Source organism: Ostrea edulis, chromosome 6 (genome assembly GCF_947568905.1).
Source record: "Ostrea edulis chromosome 6, xbOstEdul1.1, whole genome shotgun sequence".
In the NCBI taxonomy this organism is placed as follows: Eukaryota; Metazoa; Mollusca; class Bivalvia; order Ostreida; family Ostreidae; genus Ostrea; species Ostrea edulis.
The window spans coordinates 58,041,393-58,057,388 of NC_079169.1; the positions used below are offsets into that span (position 1 = coordinate 58,041,393).

The 15,996-nt window shown below is 34.0% G+C and overlaps 1 protein-coding gene across 2 annotated transcripts in view; it reads right to left on the reverse strand.

The window, feature by feature from the left end:
• Positions 1-2,765: 2,765 nt before the first annotated feature.
• Positions 2,766-15,996, reverse strand: part of LOC125683595 (rho guanine nucleotide exchange factor 39-like) — a 44,494-nt gene continuing 31,263 nt past the window's right edge. For both annotated transcript variants that reach the window (XM_048924910.2, XM_048924911.2), the window contains 7 exons: positions 15,258-15,421; positions 14,397-14,606; positions 13,548-13,636; positions 13,267-13,378; positions 8,159-8,365; positions 6,649-6,905; positions 2,766-5,533 (listed from right to left, as the gene is read on the reverse strand). In XM_048924910.2, the coding sequence (XP_048780867.2) occupies positions 5,431-5,533; positions 6,649-6,905; positions 8,159-8,365; positions 13,267-13,378; positions 13,548-13,636; positions 14,397-14,606; positions 15,258-15,421 (1,142 nt within the window). In that variant the 3' untranslated portion in view covers positions 2,766-5,430. The remainder of the gene's footprint in view (positions 5,534-6,648; positions 6,906-8,158; positions 8,366-13,266; positions 13,379-13,547; positions 13,637-14,396; positions 14,607-15,257; positions 15,422-15,996) is intronic.

A 15,996-nucleotide genomic window follows, 5' to 3' on the forward strand; every position in this document is an offset into this window, starting at 1 on the left:
ACGATGAAGTCATATATACCACAAACCGTACTTTCTAACAATTTAAACAATACCACAAAGTAGGTTATATGGAATGTATATCCACGTGCAGACAGACAGCACTAAGAAGAGGCCCATGGACAACATCGCTCACTCGAGTCACCACCACCCTGCTGTTATGATTTTTAAGGTTGATCGATCCTCATGTGATGTCATAGGTTTTTGCAAAAATCTTAATAAATTAAACTTTGCACATGATAGAAATATATCTCTCTAAGGAATGTTATTCACTGGATATAATAAAATATTTGGTAAACTAATAATACTGAAAAAGTTTATATTTTCCATAGATAATCAATTATTTATGATTAAAAAAATATTGTCAAGGGCAATAACTCCTATGCTAGAATTTCCTCTACTAGATGTCTATTATACATTGGTTTCCCTAATATCCACAATTAATCTATACATATTTATGAATTAGCAGTTTTTCAAAACTGTTGATATTTAAATTTTGTCATCTCAACAAGTTTTTATCTATTTTTATTATCTGTGATGTGTGATTTTCTGATGTTGATGTATACTTCTGTTTTTGTATGTCTGACATCTTTAAAAAGGTGGTGACTTATACATTTTCTTTGGTTATTAATTGAATTAAACTATACTGAGTGGAAATTAATAAAGTTTTTCCACTTTTAACCATTAATATTGATAAGTCACATGAGGATGGAGCTACCTTAAAATCTTTATTCTCATGAAAATTTTGACCCCCTATCGCGGCCCTAATCTAGCCCCAACATATACAACCAATCTTGATATCACATAACATGGGGATGCCTCGATACCAATATAACTAACATGACCTTGCTGTTTTGGAGAAGATCAAGGTCACAACCCCAAGATTCTGACTCTAGAGAAAAGCGAAGATAACGAACAGTGATCAGTTTCATAAATCCCACACAGAATACAAAATAAAGAGTTGGGCAAACACGAACCCCTAGACACACCAGAGGTGGGATCAGGTGCCTCGGGGGGGGGGGGGGGGGGGGGTGGTGGTGGTGGTAAGCATTCCCTGTCGACCTGTCACACCCGACGTGAGCCCCATGTCTTGATCAGGTAAACGGAGTAATCCATAGTCAAAATCAGTATGCCAAGAACGGCCTAACAATCGGTATGAAACACGTCAAACATTTGACCCAATGTTAGGTTATATGGGCAAACTAGATCATTATATAACGACCGTAGAATTTGGGAAATGCTTATTTTGAATGACTGTTGAAACCCCTCTAACACGCCTCGATTTAAAAAAAAAAAACCTGATCATATTCAGAACAAACTCTTACATAACGAACCAGTTGAGAGACAGTTATACAGTGTTAATATAACATATGTTGTAAAGTCTTTCAACAGTATGGACTATTTGTTTTAATAACACGCCATCTTGTTTTATACTGCAGCTGAATATTAGACGTTAGTTTAGCTATGCAGAGAGGAAAATAAATATTGATTTCATAGCCCCTGGGGTTAGTGATACTCTTTACTTTACTCAGGTGACCGATAAGGCCTGTGGACCTCTTGTTTAGGCTTGTCCCCTATATAATCCCATGTAACACTTTGATCTCTTACTGTGGTTTTACCCTTCTTTCGGATACCACATTTTGAACAGATTTAAATCTGCACTATCTAGGGATGCTTGCATATATTGATATGATTGATTTATGACCCTGCTCTTCATGAGAAGATTTTTATGCTCCCGCCACAAAGTGGTTAGGACATATAGTTCTACCCTTGTCCGTCCTTCCGCAACACCGTTTTCTAGACCTTTTTCTAAATGCTTTGAGATATTGAATCGATTTTTTTGTAGGCAGGAGTATATAGATGAATTACAAATAGAGTTTGAGTTTTGTTTCAGTTTGTTGATTTTTTATGGAGTTGTGCCCATTTAACGTTGAACAATCACTGTTAGGACCAGTTTTCCATACCTTTTTCTAAACACCCCGAGATATTGATTTGATTTTCTTAAATGCAGATGTACATGTATATGGATGTGAACTATAGATCGAATGTGAGTTTTGTTCCATTTCATTGATTTTTGATGGAGTTGTGCATCTTTAAATAACGTAGAAAAATTAATGTTGCGACCAGTTTCCCGGATTTTTTTCTCTTCTAAACACTTTGAGATCTTGAACTGATTTTTTGTATACAGGTGTATATTGATGAGTTACAAATCGAGTGTGAGTTTTGTTTCCATTTCGTTGATTTTTAATGGAGTTGTGCCCCTTTAACTTAGAAATATTACGGTTTTGACCAGTTTTCATCTAACTACATGTAGATTGATACAAAATGTGTCTACATTGTTGCAAATGACAATCAATAGATTTCAAAAGAAGCAAGAGCTCCACAAGACAGGACCATATTCCCTCACAATAAGAGTCTATAACAATTTTTCTATCAAGTCCCATAGTGACCTTGACCCCAAATCAATAGGGTTTCCTCACTTGACAACAAAGCTACAAATGAAGTTTCAAATGAATCAAGCATAAACTGTGGCCTGTAGAGTTTCTACATGCTTTTTCTATGAAGTCCTATAGTGACCTTGACCTTTGGACCCCCACTAGTGTTCTCCCTCTCTTGATAACGAAACTACATTATAAGTATCATGGCAGAGTGTCTGGTAGAGTATCTACAATCTCAGTGTTGCACATACACCCATCCTCACACAGTCCTGTTACTATATCCCCTCTCACAATTAACTGCATGGGGATAACTAAACAGAAAACACACAGTGAATGTAAATATTTATGCATAATAGTAACAAGTAATAAAATCTCAAGTGGTTCAGTCTGGTGTGAATCAGAAAGTTGCTTACATCAACTAATATCAAAATACAGTAGCAAGGTTAAGCGTTCCCTGTCGTTGGACTGCACATTAAATAAGATTTCTGTTAAAACACATAACAAGTTTGTTAAATTGATTGACATTGTTTATAAATGAATAAAAGAAGATACTTTACAAGATACAATAAAGAACTAAGAGTTTTAAAACTTTCATAAATAACAGATATTAAAATACATGTAAAAAAAAAAAAAAAAAAAAAAAGAATCTGTTTGGACATCGGTAACCTGCCACCATCACATCAAAAATTAGTGCTTTCTGCAAAGTTTTCAAATGCTGTCCACACGTGTCATCTACGAAATTTTATCACATACGAAATATTTCAAGTTGGGTTGTGTGTGAGAGCTATAATCCGAATGGTCAGAATGCTGTTTTTTAACAAATCTGCTAGCAAATTGTAATGCAGTTTCTTACTTCTCAAGCATTTGACAATAAGAGTGCTTAACCATTTTCTCCGTTGAAATGAAAAATAGCAACATTTAAGGTCACACACAATCAATAGCATACCTGTTTTATTAATGAATACTTTCAAGTTCATATAAACAGCATCAAGAAAATATATACATCTGTGAAGATATACTGTCTACAAAATTCTTTTCCAGTTGGATCAAATTTTATTCTACATGACCTGATTTCATTTAATCTTTCTTTTTAATACAAAATATAACAAAACAAAAAACAACAAGAACAGAAACTGGGAATTGTTGTCAAGGCTCCCCAAACGTAACCATGTTAACACGAATATTGCCTTATGTTATCTATCTGCATTACAGTCTTGTCCACAGATAATTCCCCCTCGCTAGTTATAAAACTCATCTTTTCTGTATAAATCTGAATGAAATCCATGATTTAGTTTTCATGCAATCTTGGCCACACACAAATGTCTTGTCTGCACACATAACCACCTTGATGATACAAAAATGATTCATTGGTTTCTCCACAAACAACAGCAATATGAAGACTTAAAAAAATTTCAAATTTGATCAAATAATTAAATATTATATTAAACTTTCTGTTCTAAAATGTACAAATTTATATTTGTCCAAATACATGTATATTGCACAGGAATCAAATATTTTTGACACATATTTTGCAGATTTGTGCCAAAGGAATTTAAATGTATTGATTACTGGTACATGTATCGTACAGAACGATTACTTCCATATTGTGTTAAAATTCATTGTTAACATGCTAAACATGAGTATCAGAAACGGTGCATAATACGCTCGTCACAAGCATATGTGGTGTGTTTTTCTTAAGCCATGATTTGTAGAACTTTGCTTAAGGTAGTATCAGCCATCATCAGGCTGTGACATACTTTCTTTGCATCATATATAAAATAAAAGGTCCTAGCTTAATTCTGTGTGTAAAATATTTCCCCAACTTTGACATCCTGTAATATTTTCAACATCAAAGAAATTTTCAAATTGTTGAAAATTAAAATACTTGCACTATGCATATCTTTGATTTGTTTAAAAAGGTCCTAGCTTTTAAAACTGTGAGAAGAGTTAAAAGGACATTTATTTCCTCAAAATTTACTAAGTACAACAATCTGTAATTTTCTCAAAAATTTAAGAAAATCAAAATCCTTGCCACATGCACATATTCATTAGTATCATTAACCATACAAATACTCTGTAAAATAAGAAGTCCTCACTTGAAAACTGTGAGAGAGGTTGGACAGACAAATCATGTACTCTCTATGTAATAATTTCTCAAAACTGACAAGTTCAACAACCTGTTACTTTCTCAAACATTTAAGAAAATAAAAATCCTTGCCACATGCACATCTTCTTTATCCATACAAACTCTCTGTAAAAGAAGATGGTCCTCACTTGAAAATTGTGGGAGGAGTTCACTGACAAATCATATACATTATAACATTAATAAAGGGGCAAAACTCCTGCGAGAAAGGTCGAAATGGATCAAAATTGCAATATGATCTAGAGTGACCCACAAAGAAGCTACAAAGCAAGTTTCAGCTTGATATGTGAAATGGAAATAGAAACAGAAAACCCTAAATGGATGGATGGAGAGACGGATGGACGTACAGACAATGCTGTACCATAATACGTTCCGTCTTTACAGCCTTGTGTATACATGCACTTGAACAGGAAACAGAGAGTGGGAATCCAATCTTTCCTTTATGAAACAGAAACTTGAATTCTAACATGACATATTAAATTAACGCAAGGCTCTGACTAACATATCAATGATTTTCTTTCTCACAATTGACTATTATATTCAAGAAGCAAATATTACATTGTTAAGCGTAAATATAAACAACATGAAATCCTGTATGTCATCATGGTTATAAAGTGATCTTAATTTTGATTTACTAAACTTGGAAAATGTTCGAACAAGATATTTTTCTTTACATTTCAATCACAATAATACTACCATACATACCATTTTATCTGACATTTGATAATTATAATATTCAATTCAACTCTTTCAAAAAGTTGTTCTCTATATAATGTATCTTTTGATATTGGCTGCATTTCATTCCCCTATTCACCATACACTGCTGAAACTCTGAAGCCTTCACATATTCTATCACTGAACATTACAATAGGACTTGGTCTCATTTATCCGAGTCTGGGCATTCTCTAAAGCACTTCTACATCGCTTTCCGAGTGTTCTCCCACTTTTGGACAACCTGTTCAAAAAATATCATTACTATATTAGGAATACATTGGTGATCAAATGAAATACATGTACTAGTGCAATTTGTCTCTTAAAATTTACATTCTAATGCAACTGCTTTGTAATCTACACTTTGATTGGCTAATGCAGTGGGGTATGAGGCAGCTAAACAAATGTTTTGATTGGCTAATGATGCTGTGGGGTATGAGGCAGCTAAATGAATCCTTTGATTGGCTAATGCTGTGGGGTATGAGGCAGCTAAACAAGTGTTGAAAATGGTGAATGTACCCAATTTGTGACAAAGATTATAAGGGTGAAAATGCATCAGAATGAGAATGAGATGTTAATGCTGGTTTAAGTCACAAACATCCATTTTCCAGACTGCAAATAAGCTAAATAACTAACATTAGTAGCCATGTGGTCTACTGAAATTGGAACATTCGGAGCCCACTCATTTCCAAAAGCCCACACTTAGCTGAAACAAATGAAGAATTTTAAAAAGTAGAAATGTAAATGTTGTTTATTGACAGTTACTGATACTTTTAACTAAATGCAGTCCATTGTCTTAAAGACTTCCCACACATTTACTTCCATCGTTATGTACATGTAGCTAGTCTTTTCTATCAGAAGCCCTTTAATGTGGTTCCTTATCCCTGGTGTCTAACGCCACATATCTAAATCTCCTGACACGGAGAATATCCAATGCTGGTCTGTCTGGTTGTCATTGTCAGACAAACATTTACTTAATTTACATTTTCATAGGAAAAACAAATGTGCGTATGAAACAGAAAACCAAATATAATCTGTAATCAGGAAAAAAAAACCTGTGTGGGTGTCAGAGACAAATTATGACTTTTAATCTTCCACTGCTAAATTTCTCACATTGGTTGAGTTGTTGAGTGCTTATTTGACCCATATTTTATTAGCTCTGCTAATGTGTGGCTAGTAAAACTCAATTTGCAACCATTAATCCATTACTAAAGTCCTCAAATCTTAAGTCAGACGCTAATTGTTCCTGAATATACAGTGCATGTATAATGACTCTAAAAATTTCAGTTGACAGAAAATAATCTTGCCTGGAAAATTAATACACTTTTCATTTGATAACCTAGTTTACACTAAACTTACCTGTCTAGTGGCTGTCTAGTCAGGGGCTGATGGCCATGTAATGATGATCCTGTGAAGTTTCCACTGCCATAGCCTAACACCTCCCTCTTAGTGCTTGATGGTGCTTTTTCATTTTTCTCTGTCCTACAGAAAGAATCCAAATGAACTGTAGCATTCCCTATGTCCCCCATTGTAATCTGTAAGAAGGAATCTTCATCTTCACTGTCTGTCCTATGAGGAACTATCGACGAAGGCACAGAGTCGTTTTCTACATTAATCTAAAAAATTAAATGCATTTTTAAACAAGATATGATTATAATCTACTGATTATAAAGTCTCCAGAAATAAAGTACTGGCTGTATAAAAGTCGCTTTATCTGAGCACTACTACTTTCCTCCCTTGACAAAATCCATGCCAATTTTAACTTCATTAAAAAAAATCTAGATCATGAAGAAATTTTTCAAAAAATCCCCCCTTTTTCCTTCAGTAAACTGGTGTCACTTGATCTTGCTCTTAGTTTGTAAGTTCCAACATCCTCTCACCGTTTTTGATGATCTCATGTCTCTGTCAGTCCTGGTTCTAAAGTTATACAAGTTTTTATAATCAAGGTCAAAGGTCATTGGGGATATTCATTTGTAGGTCACTACACCCTTTTATAATTCATGAAGATTCCACGTCTCTATCAGTCCTAGTTCAAAAGTTATACCAGACTTATGATAGGGTCAGAGGTCAAGGTCACTGGAGTTACTTGACCTTGATACCAATTTGTAGGTCCCATTATCCTTTTATTATTTCTGAAGATTCCATCTCTTTATCAGACCTAGTTCTTAAGTAATACCAAGTTTATGATCTAAAAATCAGAGGTTAAGGTCACTGGAGTCACTCGACCTTGATACTAATCTGTAGGCCCTGTCATTCTCTTTTCATTTCCGAGGACACCCAGACTATCTGTTGGATTTTGGAATTAATTTATTCCACATAGAGTTCCATGTTAAACCCCACCCCCATTTGATCCCCCCTCCCCTCCAAAATGTACCCTAACCCCCTTCATTCTGAAAACCAAAACATTTCTGCACCTCTAGATACATTGACCTATCATATCCTTGAATACCTAATACTTTCATCCACTGGCTACGGAGAATGGTGTCAGACAGTTTTAGATGCGAGAAAGAAGCGGAAGAAGGAGAAGCGGAAGAATAATAAGAATGGAGCAAAAACAATAAGTCTCCAAACTTTGTTTGGGAGACTTAATGAAACTAGATATCATTGAGATGGCAAGCATCATAAAAACACCCTGCTTTGTAGCATATTTGCTAAGTTCAAGGTCCATAACTCTTTTAAAAATTAGCTACGTCAACAAAGTCCAAACTCAAACTCAATCTCTTACCCATTGATATAAGTTCATGTATAAAATTTCAATTCAAGAGCTGCAGAGATAGCCACAAAAAAAATGAGTTCATAGTAAATAAGATTTCAGCATAATAAAGTTCCTTTTGAAATGAATTTGACTGTACAACAGACTCTGTATTACTTTTGCCGGTGGAATATTTTCTGATGTAAGTGGTCTGATAGGTCGCCCACTCCTGGTCTGAGAAACTGGGGTAGAGGAAAGTTCAGCAGAGCAAAGTTTGGGGCGTTTCCATGGAGATAAACATGCATTAGTGTCTATCTCTGATATAAGCTTCAATGGAGATAATTTCGTACACTCAGATTCATCTTTATGGATAATTCGACGAATCTGAAAAAGATAATTATTATAATTCATTTAGGTTTAATGTCAAAGAAAATTCTGCATGAAGTTTGGCAATTTACATAATTGTATTCAATAATTTCAAACATTACAAAAACTACTGGTTTTGGTCACGAAAATTCTGGAAAACAAAATTCACATTTTTTGAAACGTTTTTACATGTATTCAGCTGTAGTTTGAGTTTCTATTGCATTTTATAAAATGCCATTAAACTATCTGACATAATAAAATGACATTAAACTATCCAACATAATAAAACGCCATTAAGCTATCTGACATAATAAAATGCCATTAAGCTATCTGACATAATGAAATGCCATTAAACTATCCAACATAATAAAATGCCATTAAGCTATCTGACATAATAAAATGCCATTAAGCTATCTGACACAATGAAATGCCATTAAACTATCTGACATAATAAAATGCCATTAAGCTATCTGACATAATAAAATGCCATTAAGCTATCTGACACAATAAAATGCCATTAAGCTATCTGACACAATGAAATGCCATTAAGTTATCTGACACAATAAAATGCCATTAAACTATCTGACACAATGAAATGCCATTAAACTATCTGACATAATAAAATGCCATTAAACTATCTGACACAATAAAATGCCATTAAGCTATCTGACATAATAAAATACCATTAAGCTATCTGACACAATGAAATGCCATTAAGCTATCTGACACAATGAAATGCCATTAAGCTATCTGACACAATAAAATGCCATTAAACTATCTGACATAATGAAATGCCATTAAACTATCTGACACAATAAAATGCCATTAAGCTATCTGACATAATAAAATGCCATTAAGCTATCTGACACAATAAAATGCCATTAAGCTATCTGACACAATGAAATGCCATTAAGCTATCTGACACAATAAAATGCCATTAAGCTATCTGACACAATAAAATGCCATTAAGTTATCTGACACAATAAAATGCCATTAAACTATCTGACACAATGAAATGCCATTAAACTATCCGACATAATAAAATGCCATTAAACTATCTGACATAATAAAATGCCATTAAGCTATCTGACACAATAAAATGCCATTAAGCTATCTGACACAATAAAATGCCATTAAACTATCTGACACAATAAAATGCCATTAAACATAGGGTGAATTTATTGATCAAAAACTAGCTTGAGTTTAGGTTTATATATTTGAATAGTTTTTATTATTAAAGTTTGAAACCGGTTTGATGGTTTAATAATTTAGCACTAAATGGAAAGTCTCGGTTTTAACAAAACCGATCAAAATAGCTACATATAACATAGCACTTAGAAACCTATTTGATTTATTCTTAAAATCATGCAGAAGATATTCTTTCAACTTATCTTCCTTTGTATGATAGTGTAAATATGCCCATACTCATTTCTACCAATACTCATTAAAACAGGCTACAAAAGAAGACTCATGTAACAAATTTTGTTGAGGCAATACTACCCTTGTAGAGAATAGATGATTTCTGTGAGAGATTTATGATAAACATACACCATTGAGTCCCTTAGTTACTAGGTTAGCTCCATATTTGATATGTGGTGATCAAGACGGTTGTATGAAAACAACAGTTGAAATATGTCAAATATGTTTTACACAGCTAATACTACAAACAAATTGCAGATATATTTGGAATGTGTGAGGAGACAGTTAATCTTGTGAAACACATTTCATCTGTTATATGTTCTGAATTAATCTTAATTAATTGTCCACAGCAAGGATGATCAGTAAATTGCTTAATACAATCAAACTACTGGGCACAAGTGCAGCACTCTAGTATTAAAACTTCTGCAGTCACCATGTTGAACAGAGTTAAAACTGCCGAAACCGCACCCGGAGATGGTTTCAAGTTCTTCAGAAACTAGTTTCAGTTTAAGACTGATAAATGAAAAAAAATCCTGATTTTAGTTTGACACTGGTTCAAAACCGGTTTTGGAAATAAATGGAAAGTTTTAAAAACCAATTTGAAACTTAGACTGGTTTCTCTGCAATGAAAACGCCCTACCTGACATAATAAAATGCTATATTCAACAATGCATTTACATACTAGAATTCTCTGATATGATAGACATTATCATCATAGTAGAAAACTGAAAAATCAAAACTTGTGTTGAAAAATCGGAAAAAATTTCATAATCAATAATCAGTCATAATCGGAAGAACTCTATCGATCAATGATTGATATAATTGGTATTTACATGTAGTTAATAAATGTTCATTATTTTTGGGGTTATTTCTATTTAGTTTTATGGACATGTGCAGCATACACACTAGCTGGTGTCACTGAATTCCCAATTTTTAATGTGGAGTCCACTCTGACTCTCCCCCGCACATGTCTCGATATAAAAGTGGAAATAAGAGTCAGACGAATCTTGGATTAGATATTAGTGTACAGGCGACAATCGATTATGAAAAAAAGAATCGATAATCAGAATCGAAAAACCAAAAACGATCGACAATTGATTGTCAGCGACAATCGTTTCATCACTAATCAAAACCGACACATTTTGGGACCCAGTCAGATAAAATATGAATCGTTGATCCACATAAATTTTCAATTGATTCATTACAGTTTGTATCAATTAAGGGGGTACTCTACATCGTCATAATGGCCGACTTCCTTTTAAAACATGGATGAAAATATAAATATCAGCAATATTTGCCTATTCATTTAAAAAATCATTGCCTAGCTGAGTAGCTCAGTAGGTTAACACGTCCACTGCTGAACTGTAGATCGCGGGTTCGAGTCCAGCAGGGGTTTTAAATTTTTCTCAGATTGTTTTCAACTAATACTGCATTTTATGACTAAATAAAGTAGATTTGAAAGTTTTCAATTTCAAAATATTGTTGTACATATCCTCCACTTTTCACCCATATCAAATTTCTCTGGTGTAGCATACCTCCTTAATCCTCAAAATGGTCAGTTTGTATATATACTCCATCGGTACTTCTTGTTTATTGAATTTCAAAGCATCATGCAATGTTCAAAATTCAAGAACTACCAATCAGATTATATGTTAATTGAACATGATGGTAAGAAGTGTTGTGCAAAGCAAACTGCAGGAGAATTGACATTCACAAGAACAAGAGGCCCATTAACCACAATGATCACCTGAGTTATCGAGACCCTGCTGTAATTCATTTTTACCTTCTTTAATCCCATGACAAATTTTGACTCCATATCATAATCTCAAACTAGCCCCACCTCCTTCCACATAACATGGGGATGCTTCAATATTGATATGAATATCATGGCCTTGCTGTTCTCTTTAAAAGATGTTCCCCATATTCAGGCCCCACTCTACCCTTCAAGGCAATGATTTGAATAAACTAGAATCTGCATTACCTGATGATTACTAATATGACTAATCAGAGAAAGAGATTTTTCCCTGTATACCTCCATATAAATTTTTAGTACCTCTCTGGTGGACCCACTCTACCCCCTGGAGCCATGATATGAACAAACTTGAATATATACTACCCAGGGATACATGCATATCAATATGACAAATCATGGTCCTGCATTCTTGAAATTTTTGAAGATATTTCCCATATATCCCCATGTAAAACCTTGATCCCCTATTATGGCCCCACCCTACCCCCTGGGGTCATTATTTGAACAAATCTGAAATTCCATTCAATATGGAAGTTTTCACATAAGTTTTGTCTTTTCTGGTCCCTTGGTTCTTAAGAATCAAATTTTTCTTTACCTATGCATGCTTTAAGGCAAGTTTGGTTCAAATTGACCCTGTGGTTCTGGGAAAGAAGTAAGAAATGTTAGAAAGTTTACGGACGGACAGACTGACAATGAACAAAATATGATCAGAAAAACTGACCTGAGATTTCAGCTCAGGTGAGCTAATAAGAGGTGTATAGAAAGATGGACAAAGTACTATATTGCCTTCTTGCTTTCTCTGGTTAGGGAGTTAATCCTTTAGCTCGATTGGTAGAGCACTTGAGTGGCATGAAAGAGGTCCAAGGTTCGATACTCTTTAGAGGCTAAAAATGTCTCTGTTACAATAAATTATTATGATATTATATATCATGTATGTACAAGATGCCATTTCTTCATCTGACATAATAAAATGCCATATTTAACTATCTAACATATAGGATATATGTCATATCATGCTAGATAATTAGCCTCTGACATGATCAAAGTTGTATGGTCCAAATCTTGACTAATTTTTTCCACCTTGTAAAAATGTTAAATCATCGCACGTACGTATTTATGAGGCTGTACGACATGTCATACATTATTTCACCTGTTTTAACCAGAATATTTTTTAAAATTCTAAATCGGTGTTTATAAACAACCATCACTCAGCCATTTTTTAAAGCACAAATCAAGTGACAGTCACATGTCCAGTTGAGGTAAGAGATCGTTGGTGGTTTTATCTGTGTAGAGCTGTGTATTTTGTTACTACGGTACCGTGCCATAAGTTTAAGAGAAATAAAAATATCAAATACCTTTTAGTAATTCGTTGTTTTATGTTCTTTCAGCCTTAAAGTTAAGACAGTTGCGTCTGAGTTATAGACATTATATTAGGATTCCCCTGATGCGTGTGAGGCTATTTATAGATGCCTAACATTTATGTGTACCTGCTATATTTACTTTCTAAATAATCTTCCCACTTTTTTTTTTATTTGCAAAAGTTTTCAAGAGTAAACATTAAAGGGAAAGTTTATAATTACTTTGAAAACTAATTAATCTGCTTTAAAGTAATTCTGTACAAAAATAATACATGAACATTTGATCATACAGCTTTAAAGATCTGACTTTATAAAATGCCACACATGAAATAATCTGTTAATATGAAAATGCTGTCTAACCATCGAATCTTTTTCATTCTAACATTTGATACCTGTTGATCTCTCTGTTTTTCCAGTTTTCTTTGTTTCCATAGTGATCTTCCCCTCATTGGAGCTTTATTGCTGCTTGGTTTTCGTAAAGTAGAACGATTGTTATTCAGTTTCCTTGAATATAATGAACAAGACTTAAGAACATCATATATGCATTAGGAAACTTTTTGATGTTTCCTGGACCAGGCACCGATAAAATATTGGTGTTTCATGTAAATCGCAAGTGTTCCTGAATGAAATACATTGTACTTGCACATCTAGTGATATTTGAATTTTAATGAACCTGATAGTGGAGTCCAGTGCAGTAATCCAGCTCTTCATGTCGTCTGGGTCATTTGAGAATAGCAGCAAACTCTCCTCTTTACAGGTAATCTGAGATTGTAAGTGCAATGTCACATACTGGCAAAGTTACCATTGTCATTTGCATTTCCGACACTGTGAATTATCATCACATAGATACATGCATATCTTAGGCTAAAAAAATTAAGTACTTGGTTCTCAAGCAAATTTTGTCAAAACTAAATGGGAAGGGTGTTTATTTTCTTTCTTTTTATTTCATAAAAAACTGATGAAGTGTTTTTTAAAATTCAAAACCCACAACTTATAAACAGTTCCAACACAGAGCAAGCATCTGAAAAATCTCCAACAATGTCCAATGGCAGAATTAAAAATTTGTGCCTTTTCAAATCTGTGCAGATATTTAAATGCCATCGCAATGAAATATTTGGAACTAAATAACCCCAACAGCCATTTGCAAAATTTAAACTGTTTATGCAAATGTTGGAATGACCCAAACTTAGTCAAACATTTTATAGACTCCTGAGAGTTTTTAAAATGCAGTTGGGAATTCTGGATTTTTTTTTTTGGCATCGAATGAGCGCACGAGAGAAATTTTAATTTATTCATTTGAGGATAAAATTGGCTAATTGTTTAAACTAAAAACCAAGTAATTAATTTCTTTAAACCTTAATAGGAATATATCAGTGAGGATAATAAATTCCAAATCCATGAATTAATGCTTCCAAGAAAACAGGTAGGTTCATTTTAATACAGGTACTCTGAGAGATCCTATCACCCAATGCCTTAGAAAACAGGTAAACGTTTTATCTATGCAAGCTGTTCAGTATCTAACCTTAAACATGCCTCCTGCCTCCGCCTTTTCCTGCGTACCCCGTTTGGTGCCCCCGAACACGGTTTCCAGTTCACAGTGTTTGAGAGGCAGAACACAACAGCAGGTGTAGGAACTGTTAATACTGTCTAGCAGCCTGGGCTTCCCGTAAATCAAGATGTCCGAGAACAGGAAGAACATTCTGTCGTGGGGTTTCCCTCCCCTTTTGGAGACCTGCGATAAGGATATACAAGATCTTATGGTGGTTCATCATTTGATGAGAACTAGCCTTTCATACAAGTCTACTTCTTGCACTCCATTTCAGAGTTACAGTACATGATAGTTATATAGCAAGAAGTGCATGTGCTACTGAACTGAGATTCTGCAATACATTGAAGTAGCCTTTACAGTTAGCAATGGCCAAGCTGCAAAATCCGCCCATCCAATATATTTACTAATTTTCACACAACAAACAAGAACAATGCTCACACTGCAAAATATGCCCATCCAATACATTCAGAAAAATCAAAGAAAATATTAACATCCAAATAAACCATTCTTTGGACAAAAAATGGCCCTAACAGTGTTAATCAGGCACTGACTTTAAAAATCAACAAGAGGCCCATGGACCACATCGGTTCTGGAGAAGAAGTCGAAAATGTGAAAAGTCTAAACTTTAAAAATGAAAACATAAAATTTGAAAATTTTCAGCTCAAACTGTGTCCATGTCCCTTTATTAAAAACCAACAATCACTTCTAGATGTAGCTGTTCAGTAATGGACTGATTTGAATAAACCAAAAACCATTTAATAGGAAAATTATACTGCAACATCAGCCTAGCATATATCATACACATGTAAATGCAATTTTCCTGAATAAATTTACCTTTTTTAGAATTCCTTCCTTGATGAATTCTCGGCCTGGAGTGAGGATTTTGGGAGCAGACTTATCAAAGCACTTCTGAATGCTGAGCATTTTTTGGAAGTTCTCATGTTGCTTAATGTGGTTATTTATGTGGGTTGCTATGTCACTGACTTTCTGAACAGCCTCTGTAAATAAGGAATTTTTTTTTCTTGAAAAAAAGTCAAATCATTTTGCTGTTTCACAACTGCAAAACTAGTGTTAATTGTTATGGGGACCTTTATGGATGTTCCCCACCCCACCCCACTTAAAAATGGTGCCATTTGTTATAGTAAGTTCCATTAAATCACTCAATATACATTATATACAATGAAATTTCACCTTATTTCCTTTATCTTAATATTGGAAAGTTATATAAGTTAAAGCAGAATTCATTAAAATATCAACATGCATGCACTTCTTGGTCAGTAACTTTCACCCTGTCAATCTGTCAAGCACTTCAGTAAATAGATACAGTATAATTTTCAAAGCAATTCATTGAAAACAATGTTTTATGATGAAAATTATTAACTATTATCCAATCAAAATTAGCAACATGTGCATGCACGATGGCAGTGATTTTAACAATGCCACTAAGTGAAGCATTTCAATATATATATATATATAAAAAGTCTCTTTTTTCAAAATGAAATCTTAAAAAAACTCTAAAAACTTTCTATAAATATTACGACTGTGTAACTGGTCTTCTTCAGTCATGTTTATC